The 26,345-nt window shown below is 40.2% G+C and overlaps 2 protein-coding genes and 3 pseudogenes across 3 annotated transcripts; 3 read left to right on the forward strand and 2 right to left on the reverse strand.

Annotated features, from left to right (window-relative positions):
* Positions 1-644: 644 nt before the first annotated feature.
* LOC126623869 (B3 domain-containing transcription factor VRN1-like) lies at positions 645-2,607 on the forward strand. Its single transcript, XM_050292850.1, has 3 exons — positions 645-880; positions 1,480-1,950; positions 2,108-2,607. Exons 1-3 carry the CDS (start codon positions 776-778, stop codon positions 2,369-2,371), a joined length of 840 nt encoding a protein of 279 aa, XP_050148807.1. The 5' UTR covers positions 645-775; the 3' UTR covers positions 2,372-2,607.
* Positions 2,599-5,915, reverse strand: LOC126623870 (co-chaperone protein p23-1-like). 2 transcript variants are annotated; one of them, XM_050292852.1, is made up of 6 exons: positions 5,780-5,915; positions 4,399-4,585; positions 4,125-4,302; positions 3,894-4,024; positions 3,299-3,353; positions 2,599-3,170 (listed from the first exon to the last, which is right to left on the reverse strand). In XM_050292852.1, exons 1-6 carry the CDS (start codon positions 5,782-5,784, stop codon positions 3,055-3,057), a joined length of 672 nt encoding a protein of 223 aa, XP_050148809.1. In that variant the 5' UTR covers positions 5,785-5,915; the 3' UTR covers positions 2,599-3,054. The 2 variants fall into 2 exon arrangements, with proteins under 2 accessions (XP_050148809.1, XP_050148808.1); XM_050292851.1 differs by having other exon boundaries at positions 2,599-3,173.
* A 1,610-nt stretch (positions 5,916-7,525) lies between these two features.
* On the forward strand, positions 7,526-17,183 carry LOC126621185 (pentatricopeptide repeat-containing protein At1g34160-like; annotated as a pseudogene).
* Positions 10,078-10,249, forward strand: LOC126624846 (U2 spliceosomal RNA; annotated as a pseudogene).
* Positions 17,184-18,076: 893 nt separating the features above from the next.
* Positions 18,077-21,012, reverse strand: LOC126624451 (very-long-chain aldehyde decarbonylase GL1-9-like; annotated as a pseudogene).
* Between the last annotated feature and the right edge of the window lie 5,333 nt (positions 21,013-26,345).

Genomic DNA, 26,345 nt, shown 5'->3' on the forward strand with positions numbered 1-26,345 from the left:
CTGAAAGACTTGAGCCCAGAGACTTGGGTCATGGAGGGCTTATATAAGGAAGATGAGTACTCCTTAAAAAGGGTCGGACGAGTTTAGAGAGAAATGTGTGAAAGCAGAGTGTTATTTGTAATCCACTATGTTCACATGGTCATACCATCTAGGGTGCACTCACAGAGTCGAGTTCTATAATACCAAAGAAAATCACGAGCAAATTTAATCTCCTTAATATTACCCGTTTGTTGATGTGACAAACTTACTGGACCTACAAATAAAAGAGAATCCGATCCGGAACTCTCCCATAAAAGGCCCAAGATTAAAGATCCAGACCGTTGAAATTTGATCCAACGGCTACAATTATTATAACTTTTAGAAGGACCTCCTATTTGTAACCGTTGGATCAAATTTCAACTACCCGAATCACTTGATCCTAGGCCTTTGATGGAAGAGATCCGGACCGGATCCTCTTCCACAAATATGTGATTGAATGCCACTGTTTCCTCAGAAAAATATGTTACTAAAAAGTTGTTAAGCCTACAACAAAAGCAATAATAGTCCAAATGAAGAATGGGCCAGACTGAATTTGGGCCAAGAAAACCCAAATACAACCCATTTAAATGCCCACGTTTGCACAAGGCAGGCGGGGAAACCGAAAATCTGAAAGGCAAGTCATTTCTCCAGGCTTTGTAGCAGAGCAAATGAGTGCTTTCCGTGTTCGACAAGAGTGGTAGAGAGAGAGAGAGAGAGAGAGAGAGAGAGAGTCTCAAACCAATTACGAAAGCAAAAGATGGCATCTTTGAGCCGGAGAGACGACGGGGATTCTCCACTTCCGGCGAAAGCTCCAACCTTTTTCAAGATTGTTTTGGACAAAGCTCTTCGAGATGGCAGGCTTGTAAGTTAATTTTCGCTCACGCACTCACTCTGTGTCCCTTCATCTTCTTCTTTCAGCTTGCATGCGATGTCCTTCAAAGTTTAAACTCTCTTGTGCTTGGATTTTTAATGGAAAAAAAAAATAGAAAGATAAAAGAAATCCTGGGTGGCCCTTTAATTCTTGATTAAATTTTTATGAACTTTTGTTTGCTAATTAATTTCTTGAAAGATATTTACTTGTGCTTATTTCCCTTTCTGCATGTGAAGAATTTATACAAAAATATTGTTATAAATCTCTCTGACTCTCTGACTCATTTGGTGGTTTGGTTTTTGGTATTTTTGGAAATGGCTTTGTAAATCTCAAGTTTAATTAACTTGTTAATCTGTCAAAATCTTATGGATTTAACCTTTTTTGTTCAACCCATCCTTCATTGACATTGAAAGCAGATGAAGTATTTTCCGGTCCTTATATCTTTTAATTTGTTTTCTTCTGTTACAAGTGATTAGATTAGTGCCTTTGAACTTTATGTTTCAACTTGATTATTAAGCCGTACTCTCGGTTTCTTGGCAACAATGTTTATCTGCATGCGCATCTTAATTTTGAGGAGGAATTAATTACAGGAAATTCCACCGGCGTTTGTAATGAAGAATGAAGATTGTCTGGCGGATTCCGTGTTCCTCAAGGATCCAACGGGGCGAGTTTGGCGAATAGAATTGACAAGGAGATGTGGCAAGGTGTGGTTGCAAAAGGGCTGGTCAGAATTTGCAAAATTTTACTCCCTGAACCATGGATACTTGTTGGTGTTTAGCCACGAAGGTGGTTTTTCACATTTCCTAGTGCGCATTTTTCAAAGGAATACGTTGGAGATTGATTATCCAATCAGTTCAAGCCATGATGGGGTACCCATGTTATGTGGTGGAATCCAGCTGCCGAAGAATGAAGAACATGGAGATAATGTTTCTGTCAAAATCTTGGATGAGGAAAAAACCACGAGGTTAAGTGATAGAGCCTTTTCGAGAGCTGTGAGTTTCAAATCTAGCAATCCGTTTCTCGTGGTCAAAATGCAGCCATCATACATAGCAAGTCAGTTGGTAAGCTTCCTCGACATTTGTTCAATCCCAGTTCATATTAAAGTACGAATTAGGGAATGAAACAGCTTAAGGAGCAACAATGTTACATATTTTCTCAGCATAAATAGCAGCCCCCCTTTTTGGTTTGATTTTATATTTTGTGTTGTGATGTTTGCAGAGACTATCTGGATCGTTTGTCAGGCGACATATCTGTGCAAGAGGCGTTTGCGACATGAACCTAGAGATCTCGAGCAGGAGAAGTTGGCCTGTCAAGTGCCGCGTCGGGGTATACAGGAGAAAACAATATGCAAGAGTCTATGACGGTTGGAAAGCATTTGCGCGAGAGAATCGTGTTAAAGTAGGGGATGCTTGTGTGTTTGAGTTGATTAATAAGGGTGGCACTCGCACTGCTACATTCAAGGTTGGCGTATACCGAGCTTAAGACACAGAGCTTATAGCCTTTGTGTCGATGCTGTTCAGTTCAGTTCAGTGTGGAAAGTTAACAAACTCTGTCGAGTACTTAATCTGTAATTTGGATATTGCCATGTAATTTTTATTGTACTCTGTCGAATTTCAGATTTCATCCGATTCTTCTTTATCATCCCCCATACACGAGAAGTACACGAGAAAGACTTTCATGGCACCAAAAAAGTAAGCAACCGCAACAGATTGAACCAAAAAAGTCAATTCTCAATTCTCATGTGGATCTGATTAGCTATTCATCATATGATCAAACTCATTGTAGGCTGAACAATTAACAAGCTCAACAGAATGATCGACAAATCAACCATTACATCATCACCGGTAATGAACAAGCTGATATCTAATACATGGTAAATTCCAACATCCGCGAACCACAGTAAGCGGAAAGATAATAAAGCTTTCGATGCCAACGGAATCGTCTCACTAACGATCAGGCTACCCCTCGTGACAAAACCAAAAGCAAAACGAAAAGGAAAACCCTTTTGTGAAGGCCAAGCAAAGCAATCACAAAGTTGCGTATCGGGAAATAAACACATATTCAGGTGCATGTTAAAACAGGGAATAGCGTTGGCTTTGAAGATGCTGTAGCAAGGCTTTCATCCTTCAACCGTTGCGGTCCCACTTTCTGAGTCTTTTGCATCATCAGGCAGAAGCCTTTGCGTCATGCTCCGCACTTGCAAGAGGTTTGGCGTCAGATTGTCCAGCAGCGGATGGTTGTTGGTCAACAGTTTCATCCTCTGCGTCACTCTCATCGTTCTCTGCTAGTAGTACAAGACAGTTAAATTAAACGTCAGTAATAAATTGTACGCTAACCTGCAGTTATTAATCAGTTCCAACAAAAAGAAAAATCTTGTCACTGGAATGGATTATAGATTGTGAAACTCACCATCAAACTTGCCCAGAGCGTCTGCATTCAAGCCATCGCCACCCATGTTCAACTTCTGAAATAACAGAAAGTACGCAATTGTTTAACATAAAAAATAATTTAATAATAACCTATAGTCAGGTGATCGTTAGACCTGTAAACGGGTCGGGTTTATTGGGTTTGGGTCGGGTTGAACCCGACCCGTTAAATTAACAGGTCATCCGAACTCAACCCGTTAAGCTAACGGGTCACCCGAACCCGACCCGTTAAGCTAACGGGTCAACCGTTTCACCCGTTAACAATTATTATTATTTTTTTCTTTTGCATAAAGTTTATTTTGTTATTAAGACTTTACTAAAATTACTAAAATATCCTCAACTAACGGGTGCTAACGGGTGTTAACGGGTCTAACGGGTTGACCCAAAGTGACCCGTTATTTAACGGGTTCACCCATTAGCGACCCGACCCTTTAAGCATCCACCCAAATACAAATATTAACGCGTTGGATCGGGTCGGGTTAACGGGTTGGGTCCAAAATGCCAGGCCTAGTGATCGTATAGCTACTTATAGTTTAGTATAAACAAATCAATAGTAAGGTGATGGTATGACCACTTACAGACAAATCAAAGTCCCCAAAGTTCATATTGTTTCCTAGTCCCCCAAAGTTCATATTGTTTCCGAGTCCTCCAAAGTCCATATTGTTTCCAAGTCCCCCAAAGTCCATATTGTTTCCAAACCCACCTGGACCTGGAAACCAAAATTACAGCCAAAAGCGTACAGTTAAAATTCCTCAAGGAAACCATGACAATACGGAAAGAGATTTAGGAAGGATTGGAGAAACACTCACCGCCTTCGTCACCTTTAACTTCTTCAGGCTCTTCATCTTCATCAACCCATTTATCCCAATCCACTTTCAGAAAAATAGGAGCTCTTCCTTGCTGTTTTATCAACCTGCTCCACCATTTATCCTCAGCTTTTTTCACTAGGTAACAGATATTTCTCAAGCCAACACTAGTCTTGGTCTCCTGCACGCAAAAGAATATCTTAGTCCCATAATTGATGACAGTACGATATCCTAGTAAAATGAAATAAATCCATGATGGTTATGGTGAGAAACTAACATTTATATCTATCTTGTCATAGAGATCAAGGTCAACTTCATAAGGTGTCTTCTCTGGTCCAGTAGTAGCAGAGAACAAAAACTTTCCTTCAGGCTCCAGTTTAAGCTTTACATCCTGGGCATCCGGCAAGTCAATAGTTATGTAGACCATATCAGACCTCTGGGCCCATTTCACATTAGGATGTCGGCTGAAATGTACATGTTCAAATGAAAATTAGTAAAGATTAAAGTACAAAACAATTGAGTAAATCATATACTCCAGAACAAAAAAAAAAAAAAAAAAAAAAAAAAAAAAGAAGTACGAACTTAAAATATTATCCATCATGCTAGCCACTTCTTATATCACAATTACTTCCACCTTTCTAATATCATATTTTTCCTTGTCATTTCTGCAATCAGTATCGCCCAATCTTTGAAACTTTGATTAAATTGCATGCTAGAGTGTAAAGCCTACAAATCTCAGGCAGGCAGGCAGGCAGGCTGCTACACGGTGGATAGTAAGACCCAAACGTTCCATCTTACCCGCCAATTGTTAAATGTTAAATTTCTTGAACTACACAACCTATGCCAAATACCCAAACAGTTAAAGAACACTGGACACTTGTTGTACCAAATCTACATATATCCCAGTACCAAGAAAGTTATAAAGAAACAAAATGAAACCCCACAGCAGGGATCAAACACTATGAAACTAGAACTCAAGTACTATATAAGACTAATCAGACTGGCATTCATCTAACAGAAACTTTGTAGGTTCGAGCATTTAGTTGTTAAAAATCCTACACTAATCAAACATTCCTGTACAAATATCGAGCTTCATTGGCACGCTGTCAATTATACAATGCTCAAGCAGTTTTTATTCGAGCACGTAGTTGCAGTTTGCACAATTATTACAGCATGAAAAAACAGAAAAAAAGAAAATGGAAACAGGAAGTTTGGCAAAAATGGGAATAGATAAAATAAAGCCGGAAAATAAAGACCGAGCAATATCTCATTAAATCCCTGTTTGGTCGTAGAGAAAAGGAAATATAGAAAAATAAGACAATAAATTTCCATTAAAACACTCAGCTAAATCAAAGAACATGTTATTTCCAGGAAAATGAAAAACAAATCATTCCGAATTAAAACCCTAAACCTCTACAGAACCCAATTCACAAACCAAGCCGTCTAGGCAGATTCGAGGCTCCATGCTCACAGATAACTCATTTTCCTTCACTTTCTCAGCAACCAAACAGAAAACAATCGAAAAGTAATAAAAAAATAAAGAAATAAAATTCGAAAACCTAACTCAAACCCTATGCTTCTTATGAAATCTCAAATAACAAAAGATAAATATCAGAAGTAAATGTAAATTCAAATAAAACGGGAGCTGAGAGCAACACCTCATATCGGCGTATTGATCCTTGCTCGCAGAAACAGGGTTTACTTCGCAGTGAGAGAAGGAGAGGGGAGAGAGAGTGAGAGGAGTGAGAGAGACAGAGAGAGAGAGAGAGGTTTATAAAGGAAAGGAAAGGGCTTTTATTGTTATTTATAGATTTACGGAGGGTAAAATGTGAAAATGCACGTTAAAAGGTAAGTCCGGTCGTACTTTATCTATTTGTCTAACGAATATGGTGGGGTCTTAGATTAGATGCTGGCGTGTGATTCCGTACTTGGGTAGGTTTAAAGATATTTTGGGAGGGATTCTTCCTTTTCTTTTTTAGTCGAAAATAGAAAAATGATAAATTAGGTTGTCACTTTTTATTTTGCATGTAGTTCAATATTTTAACAGATTAGGTGTTGAGTTTTTAGTCGTACACTACGGGTTTTAAAAATTTTCTCTCTTAAATTATTGTGATAATCCTGAATCATCTATACTCTTTAGGTTTTATAGGTTATGTGAGAATTCAACCATTGTCCCCAGGGGCATGTGAACTAGAGTTCAACCGTTCCTTAATAATAAATTTAAATAAATAGGAGTGTCCGGGTTCTTGAAATTTACTCTATGTATTAGGTGGTTTCGCATGCATTTTCCTTCTCGCTCTCATAAACAGAGTAAATTGCTAATTTAGTATTTGAATTATCACCTGACTGAAAGTTAGGTTCCTAAACTATTTTTTCAGAAAAATCAATTATTGAATTATAAAAATCTGTCAATTACATCTCTAATATTATATTCGAAGCTATTATATTCAATTTTCCGTCAATGGTTAAGTCAACTTTTTTGCATGTAATACACATTGAATGGTAGATTGATAATTTTTCATAAAAAATAGTGTATAGTGTTAGCTTTGGAGGGTAAATTAGATGTTAGATTCGCAACCTATATGAAATGTTAAGGGCTTATACGCGAGAAAATGACAGTATTACACTCTAGAGTATGTCAAGTGACTTAAGTTGACAAAAAATTAAATAAAATAGCTTTGAATATAATAGTATGGATGAAATTAGTAATTTTTAAAGAATTTAAGGACTTATTTAACCGAAAAAAAGAATTCAGGGATCTAATTTTTACTGAGGTGAGAGTTCAGGTACTAAATCGGCAATTCACCCAACAAAATATTTCTACATCAACATGAAATGTAAGTCATGTAGAATGAGTTTTTCTTGGTTTTCATGTTTAGGGTTTAGACTCTTTATCAATGAATTATCGATTGTTTCTTTAGGGTTTAGGTACTAAATCGGCAATTCACCCAACAAAATATTTCTACATCAACATGAAATGTAAGTCATGTAGAATGATTTTTTCTTTGTTTTCATGTTTAGGGTTTAGACTCTTTATCAATGAATTATCGATTGTTTCTTTCAAAAGCAATGTTATTACATGTCTTGTTGGTTGGAAAACTTTTTTATTAACAAATTTTAAATGTATGTAGGACATCAACTTTTGCCGAAAAGTGTAAATAAAAATGTAAACTCACAATTTTTTTTAGAAGGTGGCTTCGCCAATTGAGGCGAGAAAAGTAAAAGGAATCTTGAATGAGAAGAGCTTAGCTCTTTAAAATTGAGGAGGAGTTACCCTAAAGATACTTTGTGACTGATTCACATAACTTCGTACTTATGTCCGGAATATTTTGTATTATAAATAAAAAAATGTAAATACAAAAGGCCTTCAGACTCGAGTGTCATGGGCATGAGAATATCTGAATATGGCAAACTCGGAGTCCTTGTTACAGAAATGCATCTCCCTCGCACGCATCAAACAGCTACAAGCTCACTTTCTAACCAGTGGCAAATTCCAATTCTACCCCTCCCTCGCCACCAAACTCCTCGAGCGCTGCGCCCTTTCCCCCGTTTCCAACCTCCTTTAGATTAAGTCCGGCGGGGGCTTGTGCCTGATGGATCGTGGATTGCATAGGACCTAATTGCTTGGGCAATGAATTCCAGCCCATGAGAGCTTCAGTGCCAGAGGGGGCCCGAGGGACAGGCCCGACACGAATTGGTGGCCCGAGATCCCGAGGTGGAGGTGATGCAATATAAAATTAATAAAAAAAATAATAAAAAAAAAATTGATTTAATTTTCTATAAATATGTTATCATTATCTTCCAACTTACATCATAATTTTATATTTTCTCAAATACTTTGGGTTGTAATTTCTTATTTAATGACACGAGGTACAACAAGACCGATTAAAAGTCATATCCGAAATTACAAATAAAATGATTTTTTTATTATGTTATAAAATAAAAAATACTAATATTTTATTACTTATTGTCTTGGCTATTCAGTGTAGGGATGAAGATGTAAAAGGCAATTACGGTCAAGGAAGAAAATATCGGTAATATCGAAAATATCGGTAGTCCGAAAACACGGAAATATCGGGATAATATCGATATCGATAAAAATTACATGGAAACCACGGAAATTGTAAGAAAAACTTGGAAATTTTTATTGAAACTTTGCAGGATGTTTATTTAGTCAATTATCTATTAGTTTATCACAAAAAATTAGAAGGAAATGCATTGCATGATGGATTTAACATTATCAAGTTGATTATATAGCGAGCTGACAAACATTGTGAGTGTAGAAAATATGTAGTAATTAATGAAAGAATTCTAAACACACCATAATCATTTATATATAATGAATTAGTACAATATTTTACACTTTATACATTGCATTTTTGGTTCTTCTCTGACAGAATTTGGTCTTCACGTGGAGAAGAAGATAAAGTAAGCAGATTTTTTTGTTCTTCTCTGACAGAATATTTGGTTCTTCTGAGCAAAGTCACTTCCAAATCTTTCATATAAAACCGTGTGCCACACACACACCCTCAAAGTTTTTTTCTTTTTCTCTCGAATATCTGGTGCTTTACACCCTTTATAATTTTGTAGACCTCCTTCAGTACTCCTAACATATTGTTTCTTGTGATCAAAGAAAAGAGAACGATTCAATGTCATCGAGACTATGATTTTTTGTTCAACAGGATCCAAAACCAGTTAGTCCAACTAATACCAATCATGCAATCGAACGAGAAGGAGTTTCTTACCTTTCCTACTTGCATTGAACAAATTAAAACAGGAATCCAACAATATATGTATATACATATGCCAAGGTCAGAAAATTCTGATCATATTGAAAACATCAAGCAATTACTAAACTAACTCAAAAATTGCAACTAACAAAGCACCAATAGCAAAAGCTTTCCACAATATCGGTCCAATCCCTAATTACGACTGATTAAACCAGCAAAGCGAACCCAAGTTTTTAAGGTTACCCAACAATGTAAACACTTTCTGCTACGCTACTAAACGCATAAAAAACCCGACATTTCAATTTTCATCTCGAAGTTTCAACATCTCTATTCCATTCCACAAACTTGCATTGAACAGAGGCAATCAGGAAACAACGATATATGTATATACATAAGCCAAAGTCAGAACCATCTGATCAGATGAAAAACATAAAGCAGTAACTAAACAAGCTCATAAGTGCAACTAACAACACATCAACCCGAAAAGTTATCCACAATGTCACCCGAAATCCCTAATTCAGGTCCATTAAAACTGGCATTGTAATCCAAATTTCTAACTTACCCAACATTGCAAGAAATTTTGCTAAAGCCATAGAAAATCGACATTTGAATTCTCACCGCAACAATGTCGAATTCCAATCCATCTACGCACCTCTAAGATTCAATTCCCTAGCGATTCAATTGCCTAGCAATCTCATAAGAAATAAAAGCATCAACAGCAGCATACTGAATCTGATCATAAGAAAGCCACTGACTGTCCCACCTGCTCATCGTCACCCTCTTTGGCTTCTGCAACTCCTTCCCTAGCACTGCGCTCGCCAACCGCTTCAACCGGGCGTTCCTCAGCTCCCCAACCCCCAACCTCTCCGTCGCGAAACCCCGAAGATCAACCCAATTGGTGACCCGCAGCCCGTAGTCCAAAAGTAGCTTCTCACAATCGCTCTCGATCCCGACGCCGTCGAACGTGAAGGCGGGATTGGCGACTGAAAGATGATGCAGCCAGAAAGAGGACGAGAAAAGAGGACGGGTTGATCTCATGGATCAATCCCATGGCATGTTAAATTCCTGGTTATTGGTGATAAGATGTAGTTTTGTGGTCTGAAAGCTATAAGATGTCGTTACCTCAACTCTGCAAGAAAGCACGGTTCTAGTCCCACATCGGCCAGCTGAAGAATGTAGGAGAGTTAAGACGTGTATAAAACTGAAAGCCCAACACTGCCAGATGCATGCCTTTCTCGGCCTTTTGGCTAAGATCAAGTGTATCTGTCCGTATCAGTTTAATATTTGATACGTGGGCCAATGGTCCACGAGATATTATCGATTTTATCGCGATATTATCGATAATATCGATAATATATTAACAATAATTAGATGGCTAAGTGTGAAAATATCGTTCACTCACAAAAACGATATTATCAGCGAAATATCGCCGATAATATCGATATTTTGTACCTTGGTTACGGTGCATTTAGGCAGTTTCATTAGAGGCTATTCAATAGTGACTTGCCCTTTGCAATGATGAAGTTGCTTTTACGCCACAACGCTCTTCCACCAATCAATGGAACGCCGTCATTCGAGGCCTCGCCCAGAGCCCCCAACCTACCCAAGCCATCGCATGGTACATGACCATGTCCCAAGCTTCCCAGAAGGTCGACGCCCTCAGGTGCTCATTCGTTCTAAAGGCGTGCGCACGTGCGTTGGCTTTCACTGAGACAATGCAGATTCACTCCCAAATTGTACAGTTCAGGTTTGGAGCCAACATACTACTGCGAACCACTTTGCTGGAAGTTTATGCGAAAGTGGGCGATGGAGTTTGCACAGAAGGTGTTTGATGAAATGGGTCGGAAGGATACTGCTTGTTGGAATGCTTTAATTTCTGGGTAGGCTCAAGGGTATCGACCCATTGAAGCTATAGCTTTGTTTCAAAGAATGAGTGAGGAAGAGGGTTTGTGTTAGGACCTTACAATTATTAGACAGCTGTTAATTCCCACCCTTGTGGTATTTTGTCTTATCTGTGTAGAAGTTGGTTTCATCCAACGGTTGTGAAGATGGAGATGTGTTCCAATCTGAGCTCTCCTCATTTAGGGTTGTACTTAAGCCCCTTTCACCTTTTGGGAAAGGCATGAAATGAAATCAAGATGTTTTAGTTATTTCTTTCCCTCTTTCCTTTACTTTCTGCACTGTTACATTCTGTGATCCTATCATCTGGTATCATTGAGCCAGGTTGTTGCCATTCATGGGCAAAAACAAGGTTTCTGTGGTTGCAGCCGACGTCACGGAGGCTGATCTCGAACTGGAGTACCAACAACATCAAATTTTGGAGCAACTCAATGATTTCCACGACTCGGTGTCTCTGTTGGCCACTCGTCATAAGTCTTTCCAGTTGAACTTGGCGGAAATCTATGCTTTCTTAGCTAATATTAGCCTGGTCTAGACCCATCTGATGGAGGAGCTTCTTGCCTCCAAGCAACCATCGCCCGCGTTCACATCCCGTCCTTAGATTCGAATCGAGTCACTTCAGATTCCCTTGGGGTCGTCATCCACCCCGCTGCCTCAACCGTCTCTACCCATCCCGTCCTCACACCCTTCCCAAACCCCTTCCGCTGTTCTGCCTCCCACCTAGGGTTCCCCCTCAGTTCCCTTTTCCCTCCCCCTACCTACCACCCTCCGTATCCACATCCCGTTATCTTCTTTTCACCTACCACATCCGCTCCCTTACCAACCCCCACCTACTTTCCTTGGACCTAAACACATGAAGATCGAGCTTCCCTGATTCTCAAGGGACGATCCGTACATCTGGTTGGCTCTCACTGAAGAGTACATGGATTATCACGAGGTTGATGCGGCACACCGGGTCACCATTACCGGGCTCTACTTTATCGGTGATGCGGCCCTCTGGTTCAAGTGGTATAAGCTTCATGTCGGATCCGGACTCTGGGTCACCTTCACTGACTCCCTTCTTTAACGGTTTGGGCTTGGTGACCAATTGGACTTCAACATGTCATTTTCCCATGTTTCCTAAAAATGCCTATTGGATGACTACATCACTGAATTTATTCCGTTATCCTATCGGGCCCAAGGCTGGTCCGATTCACAACTTTTGGGGGTTTTCATTGGGGGGCTTAAACCAGAACTCCAAGATGATATTGTGGCTCGGGCCCCTCGCTCCTTGTCCCGAGCCATTGAGCTTGCCTGTATTTATGATAATAAGCATCAACGCCGTCTCGGACCCTTTCATCCCTTTAGCTCGTGACATCTACTTGAATCTTCATCGCCTTCATTGTCGTCCCATCCACCTCCACCCACTAAACCCGTTCCCTCCCTACCACCCAGATCCCTTCTCCGTCTTTCTCTGACGGAGGTGCGTGAACACCTCTCCGTCTCTCTCCAGCGGAGGTGCGTGAACGCCGCTCCCGTGGACAATGCCTCTACTGCCCGGAGAAGTACTTCCCTGGACACATATGTGCCACACCCCACTTGCTCCTCTTAGATGCTGATGCCGTCTCCGAAGCCACATCCGACCCGCTGGTTGATATCCCTCTGCCACACCCCGACGAGAGCCTTTTGGAGGACACTACACCGGTCACCCTCAATGCTCTAACTTCCCCTAAAATTATCTGTGGCCGTGCGATGAGCTTGCTGGGTCATATTGGGTCTCTGCCTGTTAGGGTTTTTGTCGACTCTGAGGCTAATTTAAACTTTCTCAACCCCTATGTCAATTCCCAGCTCGGCCTCTACATCGACCCATTTATTACCGAGCCAGTAACTGTTGCTAATGGCCGCCTCTGTTACACCAAAGGGATTGCTTTCGATGTTAACATACAATTGCATGACTATGTTTTTGCCTCTGATATCCGACTTTTGTCAGTAGTTGGATGCGACCTGGTACTTGGAGCTGAATGGCTAGAATCTCTCGGCTATATTAGATGACACTTCAAGGACAAAATCATGGAGTTTCAACTTAATGGGTGTAATTATTATTTGGTGGGTCTCGTGCCCCAAACCCATCCCCTCCCCTGCTCTTTCTCGAATGGACTTGGGTTCCCTAGTAATTTCCCTCATGCAGGATCATTCACCTTTGGCGACACTTTCTCCCACCCTGCAACCTATCGTCCCACTCTTGGACACATATTCGGACCTTTTCACTGCTCCCACAAGTCTCCCCCTCCACGGGCCACTGATCATCGGATCACACTGTTGCCCGGCACATAACCGGTGAATGTCTGCCCCTATAGGTATGCCCATATCTAGAAGGCAGAGCTTGAACGCCAGGTGCAAAAGATGCTCGCGGCTGGCATTATTCGTCCTAGCTCGAGTCCCTTCTCCTCGCCCGTTCTCTTGGTCCACAAAACTGATAGTACTTGGCGATTTTGTGTCGACTACCGTGCCCTTAATCAGGTCACTGTTAAATTTCCTTTCTTAGTACCGATCATTGATGAGCTGCTGGATAAACTCCGCGGTGCGACCATCTTCTCTAAATTGGACTTTCGTTCGAGCTTCCACCAAATTCGCATGCATGAGCCTGACATTCCCAATACTGCGTTTCGTACTCATGAGGGCCACATCGAGTTTCTGGTGATGCCATTTGGCCTCTGCAATGCTCCATCCTCATTTCAAGCCTTAATGAATTCTATCTTCAAGCCTTTTTTAGGCAAGTTTGTGTTGGTCTTCTTCGACGACATTCTCGTCTTTAGCCCCACCTTGCAAACCCACCTCACGCACTTAGTTTCTGCCTTTGAAGTCCTCCGTTCTCATGACTTAAAGGTTAAGGCCTCTAAGTGAGCTCATTTGGCCAAACTACAGTGGCTTATCTTGGACATCTTATCTCGGCTGCCGGGGTGGCTGTGGACTCTCAAAAAATGCAATGCATTATGGATTGCCCTCCGCCTTGCACACTCAAGGGCCTATGAGGATTCTTGGGATTAGCAGGGTACTACCGCAAATTTGTACGCCATTTTGGAATTTTGGCCCGTCCTTTGACAGAGCTCTTGAAAAAAGACAATTTCAAATGGTCACCTGCTGCGGACACCGCTTTTTCAGCCCTCAAACGGGCCCTTACCTCCACTCCTATACTGGCCCTTCCGGACTTCACCAAGCCCTTTACCATAGAATACGATGCATCTGACATCAGCATCGGGGCTGTCCTCTCCCAAAACCACCACCTAATTGCCTTCCTGAGTAAATCCTTGGCTGACAAGCATAAGGCCTTATCAGTTTATGATAAGGAGATGATGGCAATTGTGTTCGCAATTCAAAAATGGCGCCCTTATTTGCTCGGGCATCTCTTCACCATCCTGACAGACCACCAGACACTGAAATACTTTCTGAACCAGAGAATCACCACACCAACAAAGCAAAAATGGCTCCTCAAGCTCTTGGGTTATAATTACACCCTGGAATACCGTCCGGGTTCCTCGAACACCGCCGCCGATGCATTGTCTCGGCAATATGAGTGTCTCACTCTTATGGGTTTTTCCCAGCCTATCTTTGATTGCATTTCTGATATACAAGTAGAGTATGCTCAGGATTCAGAAGCCTCGGCTCTTCTCCATGCTTTACACAACAACCAGCGGTCACGCGCCCATTTCTCTCTTTGTGGAGACCTTCTGTATTATAAAGGTGGCATCTTCGTTGTGGCTTCCTCCCTATGGTGCCATCGCATTCTTCAAGAATTTCATTGTTTTCCTGCAGCAAGCCACTCGGGCTTTCTTCGAACTTATAAACGAGTTTGTCGAAACTTCAACTGGTCGGGGTTAAAGCAAGCAGTTAAATCCCTTGTTGCCAGCTGTGATATTTGCCAGCGAAACAACTATGAGGCCATTAAACCACCAGGGTTGCTTCAGCCACTTCCCATCCCCTCTTAGAATTGGACAAATATTGCCATGAATTTTATTGACGGCCTTCCCCATACCAACGGACGCAATGTAATTTTAATGGTAGTCGACCGACTCTCCAAGTATGCCCACTTCATTGCCATCAAACATCTATACTCAGCAGCCAAGACAGCAGACATCTTTCTCCGTGAGGTCTTCCGCCTCCATAGCATGCCTATGACCATCATCAACAACCGGGATCCTATTTTCATCAGCACCTTCTGGGAGTCATTCTTCAAGCTCCAAGGAACACAGCTTTGTCGCAGTTCGGCTTACGACCCCCAATCTGATGGCCAAACCGAGGTCTTAAACCGCACATTGGAACACTACCTGCGTAGCTTCGTCGGCGACAAGCCCACCTTTTGGGTTGACTGGTTGCCATGGGCGGAGTGGTGGTACAATACCACTTTTCACTCAGCCACCAAGATGACTCCATTTGAGGCTGTGTATGGCTACCCTCCACCTCACGTCTCCTCATATCTCCCAGGCTATTCCTCAGTCCACCTCGTGGACATCTCTCTTCGGGACTGAGATGTTTTGCTCCGCCTCTTCCGTGCTAATTTGTAGCAAGCTCAAGATCGTATGTGCCATTACGCAAACAAACAGCGCTCGGAGCGCGAGTTCCAAGTGGGCGATTGGGTCTTCCTCCGCTTACAACCCTACCGCCAATCCTTTGTCCATCACACCAATTGTCCCAAACTGGCACCCCGATTCTACGAGCCTTATAAGGTCCTCGCTTACATAGGGAAAATTGTATACACCTTGGACCTGCCTCATGGTTCCTGCATCCACCCCACATTTCACGTCTCGCTTCTCAAGCTAAAACTCGGCTCCAACGTGGCTGCATCGACTGCGCTTCCACCTTTGTCAGATACGGGGCTGGTGACCTAGACGCCGGAGAAGGTTCTGCAGCGTGGCATGATCAAGAGAGGCAACTCAGCTGTCACACGTTGGCTTATCAAATGGATGGGCCTTCTTGACCATGATGCTACCTGGGAGGATGCTGCCTTCATTCTCGATTGTTTCCCAGATTTCAACGCTTGATGACAAGCTCCTTCTTAGGGGGCAGGATTGTTAGGACCTTACAATTATTAGACAGCTGTTAATTCCCACCCTTGTGGTCTTTTGTCTTATTTGTGTAGAAGTTGGTTTCATCCAAATGTTGTGACGATGGAGATTTGTTCCAATCTGATCTCTCCTCCTTTAGGGTTGTATTTAAGCCCCTCTCACATTTTCGGAAAGGCATGAAATGAAATCAAGATGTTTTAGTTATTTCTTTACCTCTTTCCTTTACTTTATGCACTGTTACATTCTATGATCTTATCAGTTTGAAGCCTAATGAAGTCACGGTTCTCGGTGTGCTCTCCGCCTGTTCGCAATTGAGGGCACTCAAAAGAGGAGAAAAAGTACATGCCTATATAATGGATGAGAAGCTTGATATGCACGTCATTGTTTGCAATGTGGTTATTGATATGAACACAAAATGCGGCTTTGAGAACAAAGCGTATTGGGTATTTGAGAATATGAAATGTGAGAAGAATTTAATAACTTGGAATACGATGATTATGGCGTTTGCTATGCATGGAAATGGTGAAGCACTTGATCTTTTCGGACAGATGGATAAAAACGGGGTGTACCCAGATGCAGTGTCGTATCTTGCTGCTTTGTGTTCCTGCAACCATGCCGGACTGGTGGAAGATGAGGTTAGGTTATTTAATTCAATGGCGGGGCATGATGTTGCCCCTAATGTCAAGCATTATGGGACTGTGGTTGATTTGCTGGGACGAGCTGGGCGGATTCAAGAGGCTTATGAGATCATAAATTCTATGCATATGTTTCCTGATGTGGTATTCTAGAAAACTTTACTTGGTGCTAGCAAGACTTATAGGAATGTGGAGATGGCAGAACTGGCTTCTCAGAAACTGATTGAGATGGGGTCTAAGGGTTGTGGTGATTTCGTGTTGTTATCAAATGTTTACGTGTCTCAAGAGAGATGGGACGATGTGGGCAGGGTGAGGGAGGCCATGAAGAGAAGAGATGTGAAGAAGATACCGGGTTTTGGTTACATAGAAGTGGAAGGTGTGATACACAAGTTCGTGAATGGTGACCAGAGCCATGTTAATCGGCGTGAGATTTATGCAAAGCTAGATGAGATCATGTTCAGGATTAAAGCCTATGGATATGCGGCCAAGACCAATAATATGCTGCATGATATAGGGGAGGAGGAAAAAGAAAATGCATTGAGTTATCACTACGAGAAATTGGCTGTGGCTTTTGGTTTGATTAGTACCAGTGAGGGGACATCAATTCAAGTGATTAAGAACCTAAGAATATGCGACGATTGCCATGTTGTGATCAAACTTATTACGAAGGTTTATAACCGGGAAATAATTGTGAGGGATTGAGCCCGGTTTCATAGATTTGAAGAAGGATTGTGCTCTTGCAGAGATTATTGGTGACATTCATAGTTCGTATGAGCTAAATTGGAGATTCCGAATGCAGTGAAGCCTTCTTAGTGGCCCTGTAGCTGCAGCACCACAGAAACACAATTTTGCTATGGGGTGTGATGTCCACACCATCCTTTTTACTTCTCACACACCCTTCTAATTTTTGGCCGTCAGATCGGATGAAATGAAGAAGATCAACGGACATAAATTAACAAAGGGTGTGTGAGAAGTAAAAAGGGGTGTGTGGATAGCACACCCCTTTTGCTATACATTGTTTTGTGATTTCTGTCTCAGATTTGGGGTGGTAAAACCCTGAAATGAAATTTCGCTCAGTTATCTCTTGTTGATCATACGACCGGATTGCATGGTACGAGGCTTAAAAATTGTCTAACAAAAATGAAAACTCACCAGCATATGCTTTCAAGTGTAGAAGAATAAGATTGAAGGGTTTGAAGCCTCTCTGATGCCGCGTCTGGACGTTTGCAATTGGTTACAGTAAGTCTCAATTGGAAGCTTATGCCTGAATAAAAACAGGAGGTTGTCTACCAGTGTCTTCAAGAATTTGTTTAGGTTGAAGAACCCTGTATATTCGATGATCATGAAGCTTAGCATTGCACAACATTGGTGCTGGTGTATTTTTCTTAATGTGCCAACATACTGTGATTCGTATTTATGCGTGGATTTTCTGGCATCCACGTTAGCTCGGATCAGATGGGGTGTCGGTTTAATTGAATTCTTTGAAGACAATTATGTAATATTTTCACGCCACATACAAACGGGTGTACATCAAGCAGGTCTGGACAGGCTTGTATCTCACAATTACAATGCAAAAGGCAGGTTGGTGGAATTAACACAACCAAGCAAATAGAAAATTGCTGACACAACCAAAACAGGACTAACTCAGAACGACAAAACCCTCATGCTAGAGCCTAGAATGTAGCCTCGATATCACGATTCTAATTCAGATTTCCATGAATGACCGATGCCTCAGCAATATAATTTCGTGGTGTGGAGTGAGCTTCAATTAGTAAACTGTTGTGGTTCAAGTCAACTAGTCTTTCATTGCCTTCATTGCCCTTGCTTCAAACCCCCATTCCGGTCTCTTGACAAGATTATATGGCATGCAGGTGCCAAAAAGTTTATCCCATATCGGGAAGAAGGGCTGGGAGTAGTTGTACTTCAAGCCTTGAAGTTGGTGGTGTATGTCATGATAAGCGGTGTTGTTCTGGAATAAAAGATGGAATATATTACCAGGCAACCAAAGCCCACAGTGATCATCAACAGTTTTAATCACGGCAAAGCAGAAGAATATAACAGCCGTTCGTGCTGTCATCCCTGAGACTAGAAACGAGAAGGCCCCCCCCGAAAGTGTCGAGCAAGAGACCCTCAAGCGGGTGATTATAAAGGGCTTCAATTGCATAGGGAACAACGAGTCTGTGGTGCTAAGAGTGGACATGGCGGTACAAAAACTTATTCTGATGCATGTAACGATGCACAAAGAACTGCCATGTGTCCATTACTAGCATTGCAATAACAATCTGGATAATCTGCATAGGTACGGAGGGCTGAATTGTGATCGCTGATGTATTCGCCCTCGAGGTCAACTGTAGCAAAAGTGCATGAACTTATTTAGTCAGGATAAGAGTTGACAGAAAGGACCTTCCAAATTTGGACAAATAGAGGACCTAACAGTTCACTACAATATAACAACAAAGCCTTTTCCCACTAAGTGGGGTCGGCTATATGAATCCTAGAACACCATTGCGCTCGGTTTTGTGTCATGTCCTCCGTTAGATCCAAGTACTCTTAAAAATAACGGAGGACATGTTGAAATGAAATCAAAACAAGCTGAGGTAAAGTTAGGAAGACAGAAAATTGGTAAGAAATGTATTGGTCTTACCCATCATTGGGGCGAAATAGACATTCTTACGATAAAGACCTACTCTGAGTCATAGATCATAACGAAATATGAATTGGTTAACGTACAATTGCCAACGCTACATCACTTGTCCAAATTGTACATAAGGTAAACCATACACCAAATGTAAGGCAATAAAACTACTCAACTAACACCATGGTGCCTCAGGTGTGTCCCTTTTATAAAGGAGAAAAATGACATATGAGACCTACCCCGTTAGGAACAGAGCTAGGCTAGACTCTAAATTATCTATTCGCTTCTTGTTGAACCCAACATGATCCTCTCCATATCCTTTTGGTGAGGATCTTGGAGATCCGTAAATCATGTCCATTCATCGTACATTGTGCGGTCAGTTTTTGTCAAGTACTGTTTGTATTTAATTTTAAATAAAAATATTTAAAATGATTTTTTACCGCACGTTGTACGATGAATGGATATGATTCACGGATTCCCGGGTTCCTCACGAGGATCCCGGGAAAATTTAAAGGAGCATCCTTTCAAAGCATACTCAACTTTTTTAAGTTTCTCTTCCATGTTTCAGTGTTTCATGACTACAAAATTGTAGAATTAACAGGTCTCTTCAATAGTCTCATTTGGTAGGTATGGAAGGCAGCTAGTGTTTAAAGCCACCCATTGTCTAAGGTTTAACCATTTATCTATTTATTTTGTTGAAGAACCCATCGGCAAAGGTTGTGGTAAAGTGTTTCACCAAATAATGCTACAAATACAGGTGAATATAAAATCCAGGATTGTAGGATCACAAATTACACATCATGTATTTGTACCCAACAACGATATGCAGGAGCAAAGACATCAAATGAGAGGGGAAATTTGGAGACTCATAAAACATCAAGTTTAAAGCCAGAGTCTAGATGGAACCATGGAACCATGGAACCAAGACAATCAAGAAAAGATCAAGACATCGTCAAGCCTTAAGAGACTTCAAGTGGGGTAGCTTGTGTCTAAAGCATCTACAACATGTCCAAGGTAAACCCAAAAAACATCTATGCCCAAACAAAATACAAGGGGAAAGATCTGTATATTGCACCGAGCAACTTTCAAAATCAGTGCATCTAAAGGCAATTTCTCAAACAGCCCACAATTGGGTCATTTCTAATTCTTGAGATTAGTCACTTGATACTAATTTCATTAATTATGTAGGCACATATGAAAATGAAGTGCATTCAGCATAAATTGGCGTAATTCAAGTTGAAGTAACTGACCAAAAAAAGCCCCTGAGCAACGGTGGCCTGGACGAGCTGTTGAAGCAAAACACCTTTAACGACAGAGGGGAGAGGCACCGAGTTCTTCTCGTCTTCCTCTCTTCTTGTATGCAACCGGTAATTGTCCAAAGGCGGCAACAACTGGTAAACCCCCGCATACAACCAGTAAACCACAATTGGGGCAAAGGTCCCCATTGCCTCATCACTCACATAACCTTCCCAAAACGCCATCTTTTTTGTTCTTCGAAATTTCGAATCCAATTCAAGCTTATATCATATATTAGACTATTAGTCCCCAAAAAAAATACACGACATTTACCGTTGAAGATCTAGAATTCGAATGCACATTCTCTGAACCCTGAAATTTAAAAATCAAGGAATAAGCAAATGCCTGAGTTTCTGATTGTTTCCCGACAGTAATCAATCACTCACAAGTTATTAAACTTCAAATTTTCCTTTTGGAATTTTCTCGGAAACCAAACAGAGCAGAGAAAGATTCTTAATAACCCAAATACTTAGAAAACCACAAAGACATTGAAATGCAAATTGAGAGCAGGAGAAGAAATAGGTTTTTGGACCGACTTACAGAGAATGTGGGTTCTCATTCAGATCTAACGCCCTGTTTGGCGCACAGCAATGCAGAAACTCTCTTTTGCTGTTGACAGTTGTGAGATTCCAAAAGGATTTAAAATTGTACAAAACAGGGTTCTGTGATCTTGTTTGGGAGACGAGAAAATCCAATCAATAATTCTCTCTCTTTCCCTGCTGCATTTATCTTTTAATAGTTACTACTATTTTTGTCAGGGGATCCTTTATCCCATTATATTTTAGCTAATTTAGCCGAGAAAATCAATAAAAATGTACTATTTAGTCATATATCAATAACATATTTTTATTTTGAACATAATCAATTACATATCTCTACTAATTAATGAAACTTTCTTTATCAATCCAAAGAAAGTGAAAAGACTACTTACTCTTCTATCACACAAAAAAATGATGGGCAATAATGTAATTTCACAGGTATAAATTTTATTGTTTTTTATTGAAGCCTCACCTATAAGTGATGTTAAAATATATCTAATATTTAAAATTTTAAAAAATTTAAAAATTAAAAAAATTAAAAAACCAAAAACAAAAACCTTTCACTCCCCCAAGTTCTCTTTGTCTCCCTCTCTCCTTCTCATTTTCTAAAATAATGTGTTTATGCATACAGAGTGTGTAAGCAAATGCTAGTTTTTATTAATTAAACACAGTTCAACGATGAATGTCACATGAGCTTTAAGCCCATATAAATAGTTAGACTGGACTCTTCTATCTTTCTCTCTCTTTCTTTCTATCGTGCTCTTCGTTTACATGTAGGAGTCTGCCCACCCACCACCTAATTCTCAAAATCTAAGGCTCACATAGATGTCAGAACCACCCCACTCTTCTTCATCGAAGAGCAAAGATGACGATAGACAACAGTTCTTCGATTAGCAAGTGATTGGGAAGGTAGATGTGGTGTTGGGTCGACACCCTTAGCAATGGCAGAAATACGTTGTCGATAACATCGTCTGTAAGCAAGACTTCCAAGACATAGGAAACATATAGAACGTCCTAATTCGGTATATAAATATGTTACAGAAGATTAATTTTTTGTTCAAGCCACCACAGAGAAGAGAGCTAGTCTAATCAACCATAAGAGCTTGCTAAGCAAGAGACGGTAAGCTGAGAGAGCATAGAGTTCGACGGTTTGCAATTTAGAACCAAGAAATGGATACAGTGTTGCAGCGTCTGAATCAAAATGAAAAAAATCAGAAATGACGCAAGGTGTGAAGCATAGGAGGTGTGTGAATGATGAAAAACGAAACCAGCAGACATTGCAACACATCGTTTGAATCCAAAGGTAAAAAATAGAACCAGAAAACAGACATTGCATTGTAGCGTCTATATCCAAATGTAAAAATGTGGATTCCCACAAGGGGTAAAACGTATGAGGCATGTGAATGATGTAAAAAGCGAAACTAGGAAACAGACGCTACCACACAGTGTCTGAATCCAAATGTAAAAACAAAATCAAGAAACAAAGACAGCGTTGTAATGTCTTAATCGGTATTTACCTATTCTAAAATATAAGAAATATGAGAAATGATGTGTGACTTGAAGTGGACGCTAGCTGTAATGGCAAATTTTGTAATTTTTGTTTATTTTAAATGCATTAAGTATCACAATACATGGTTGACCTATTTATAATTAAAATAAATATTATTGATATATTGTAACTTTTTTTTTGTTGATTTTAAACAAAATCACCCATATATTTTTATTTTTGGGTGAATTTTTGTTCACCACACTATTTATTACTATTAGATGAACTTAAATTTTGAGATTTGTGTCTATCCACTCACAGATCTCAAACTTTAAACTCATCTAATGATGATAGATAGGATGATGAGTAAAAACATTTCCTTTATTTTTTTGCATGGAGCCTCTGATTTGTCACCTGGATTGTCTCACCCAAAACTCTAAATCTCATGTGCAGATTTTATCCTTTTCTAGGGGTACTGAGTTTCTTCTCTTATGTTTGCTGATGATTGTTTAATCTTTGCTAAAGCCTCTAGTACTGTTACTAGGAATATTTGTGTAGTTCTAAATATTTTGGCAATTGCATCAGGTTAACAAGTCAATTTTCATAAGATTACCATTTATTTTTCCCCTAATCCCTCTACTTCCTCTAAGTCTCAAATTACCGATTGCCTAGGTATTCAACATAGAGGCTTTATAGGAAGATGTCTAGGTGTTCATAATATTATTTTTTGGAAAGATTCTATTAATGCAAAAGAATTTCTTATTAAAGTTAAGTAAAAGTTTTCCGAAAGTAATTTGCGTTATAGGGATGAGAATCTTACTCATATTTAGTCTAATGTATTTAGTCTTCCCAATCATGTCATGTCTTGTTTCTCGTGTCTGACAAAAATTACTAATGCCCTTGATAGATAAGCTGAAAATTTCTTTTGGCGCAATAATGGCAAAGGCCCGCTATAATGACGGATATGTTAGCATGCCTAAGTCCATGGGTGCTTAGGTATAAGATGGATCATTGTTTTAATCTTGCAACTTTAGCTAAGCTGGGATGAAAAGTATTGACCAAGCTTGATAACTGATGGGTTCAAATTGTTTCTTCTAAATATATACGGCATGATCATTTATTAGTTGTTAAAACAAAATATACGTCTTCAGCTGCTTAGAATGGTATTCACAAAGCTAGGCAAATCCTGTTTCAAGGTATGACATGGTTTGTTGGTAACGACATGAGATACTTTGGTCTTTGGTCTTATAATTGGGTTCTTTCATTCTTTTGCTTTCCTTACTTTCACCTTCTCAGGTTAATGATTGTTCGAGGCTTTCTGGATAAATTATTATTTTTTGGATTGATTGACTAGCTTTCATAATTGGGATCCCTTTTATTTATTTATTGAAATTTCCTTGGCAAAGTTCTTATTGTTTGCTGGCAAGTATTGGAAACTACAAACCATATTTTGTTCAAGAATGAGTACCTTCACCCCATTAGAGTTATTAGAGTTATTATTGATTTCCATAGTTGATATGGTTTGTGTATGAGTTTGCTGGAAATATGAACAACAACAAGAAAAACAATGGTGCTTGAATGAAAATGGAGCGTATGTTGCTCTCTCTATTGCATTGGATTCGATTATATCAGCATTCAATCACACACACGTACATAAGGTGTGAATGAATGAAAATGACAAATATAACAGTTAAAGGTCACATGCTTGAGCCGTGTAAGCTAGCTCACATGTAGCTTAAGGTGCTACTTAAAAAAATAACAAACTAGGACAGATGACACACTATCCATCATTTAGATGTTTAATCCTAGCCAACCATTTCACTTGAATTAACACTTAAACAGTTAAGCTAAAAACCTAGCAATGCTGATTTGCATTGTGATGCAACCACCTTGATTCAAACTAGCAACATCTTTATCCTGCAACACTCCATTCTAAGGTTGTTGCTGACTTTACTCTAAGCATTCATTTGAGATAGTTGAACCTATCCTTAGACAAAACCTTGGTGAATATGTATGCTCCTCAGATTAATCACATTATTCTGCAAAGCTTCCCTAATGAAATGATATCTTCTGTTGATATGCTTAAAAGTTTGATGAAACACTAGATTCTTTGTCATGGCAATGACAATGGTATCATCACAATACAATAGTGTCGCATCAGTTTGCAATTCACCAAAATCTTCCAAGACAAACCTAAGCTAAATTGCTTGAGTTATGACTTCTGATGCACTCACTTACTCAGTTTCTGTTGTAGATAGTGCTACATTGAATTTACCTTAGCACCCTTGTAGTTGTGCCAAAGTGTTCATTTGTAGGACTGTGCATGAATCTTGAGAATGGGCTAACTGCAAACATTATATCAAGTCTAGTAGTTGTCAAGTATAACATATTACCAACCATTTTCCTATAGAAAGCCTTAAGCTGAATTGCTGTCATCCTCGAGGTTGAGATCCAGGTCAAATTCTTTATAGCTCGTCTACTGATCTTTCGACTGTGATTGTTATGTTGATTCATCTAAAGCAGTGTTAGAACTCCGTTCTCCCTTCTGGATCATGTTCATGCTTTCGACAGCGCAGCAGCGCGCTGCTGATTGGTCTCCGTTTATTTCCTTTACACCGTCTGGAGCGGGGTATTAGAGTAGTTAATGGTAGCTAGACGGAATAACTTTCATCTTGTGTAACTAATTTCGGCCGATAATAGGGGCAGTCCATAACATGAAAGGTCATTAAGCGGTTGTAGGGCTCTACCTAAACTACCAATTTTATCGTTCCTAAGGATTGAATGGTGCTCGTTTGAAGGTGTGGAGGGTGGTCATTCCTTTGTGGCTATCAAGAATTGCCATATTTTCTGCAACATCCTTGAAGAGGACATTCACTCCTGATCCATTGTCCACCAAGACATGGCTGACCATGGCACTGGAGATTTGCATCTTGACGATGACGACATCATCAAAGGGTGAATAGATGTCTTCCAGGTCTCGATTAGAGAACATCAAGATGTTCTAGTCCATGGACATCGATTTGTTGATTGAAGCCACCATTCTAGGCTTCTTGCATGCCGTCTTTGTTTCCTTTTTGGTGTTTTTTCAATATTTTTGTTTGCCGTATATGCAGTTTACTCTTGGCAAGGTTTCTACCTCCAAGGGGCGGAGATCTTGAACCTTCCAAGAGGTGTGTTTCGGGGACAGGACGCCGGGGTAACATTTTAAGACTCCAATCAACGGTTTTTGTTGCTTGAGCCAATGCCTCTTTGAAGTGAGTAGGGATGGCAATGGGGCAGATTGGATTCGGATGTGCCATCCCTATACCTAAACCCGTTTATTTTCCTTGAACCCAAGCCTGTAGAATCCCTGAACAAGTTTTCTTCATAACCGAACCCGTTGGGTGACAGATTTGTAATCAGGAAACGATTTTCCTCATTATGATATTTATATATTTATTTATATTATTAACTTGTACAAGTTTTCAAAAACTAGCATCAGTCATCACTGTTGGGCGCACTACACCCTCTGAGCACCACCAGGCATGTCATCGTCCTCATCATAGGCCTCTTGTTGAGCATGTTGTTGCTTTCTCCTCATCTCCTCCTCCATGTTCACATCATGCAGAGTTGACTCCTCACACTTATTCACCTCCATATCTGTGAGGCTTCAATGCATGATTATTAACAACCCCTTTTCATATAATAAAAATTTATATATTTTTTATTCATAGATAAAATGGTTCGGTTTCGGGTATAGGTTTAGAGCGGATACCCCAATAACCATAACCAAACCCGAAACCGAAAATTTTACCCAACGATTACCCATAACCATAAAATACCCGAAATTTTATGCCCGAAACCAAACCATTTGGATCGGTTACTTGTGGAGATCAGATTTGACAGGTTCAATTACCATCCTTAGAAGTGAGAGACACTCCTCCCAAATCTTTTAAACCCATGGGCTCCTTCCAGATCTTTAA

The sequence above is a fragment of the Malus sylvestris genome, chromosome 5, assembly GCF_916048215.2.
Source record: "Malus sylvestris chromosome 5, drMalSylv7.2, whole genome shotgun sequence".
In the NCBI taxonomy this organism is placed as follows: domain Eukaryota; kingdom Viridiplantae; phylum Streptophyta; class Magnoliopsida; order Rosales; family Rosaceae; genus Malus; species Malus sylvestris.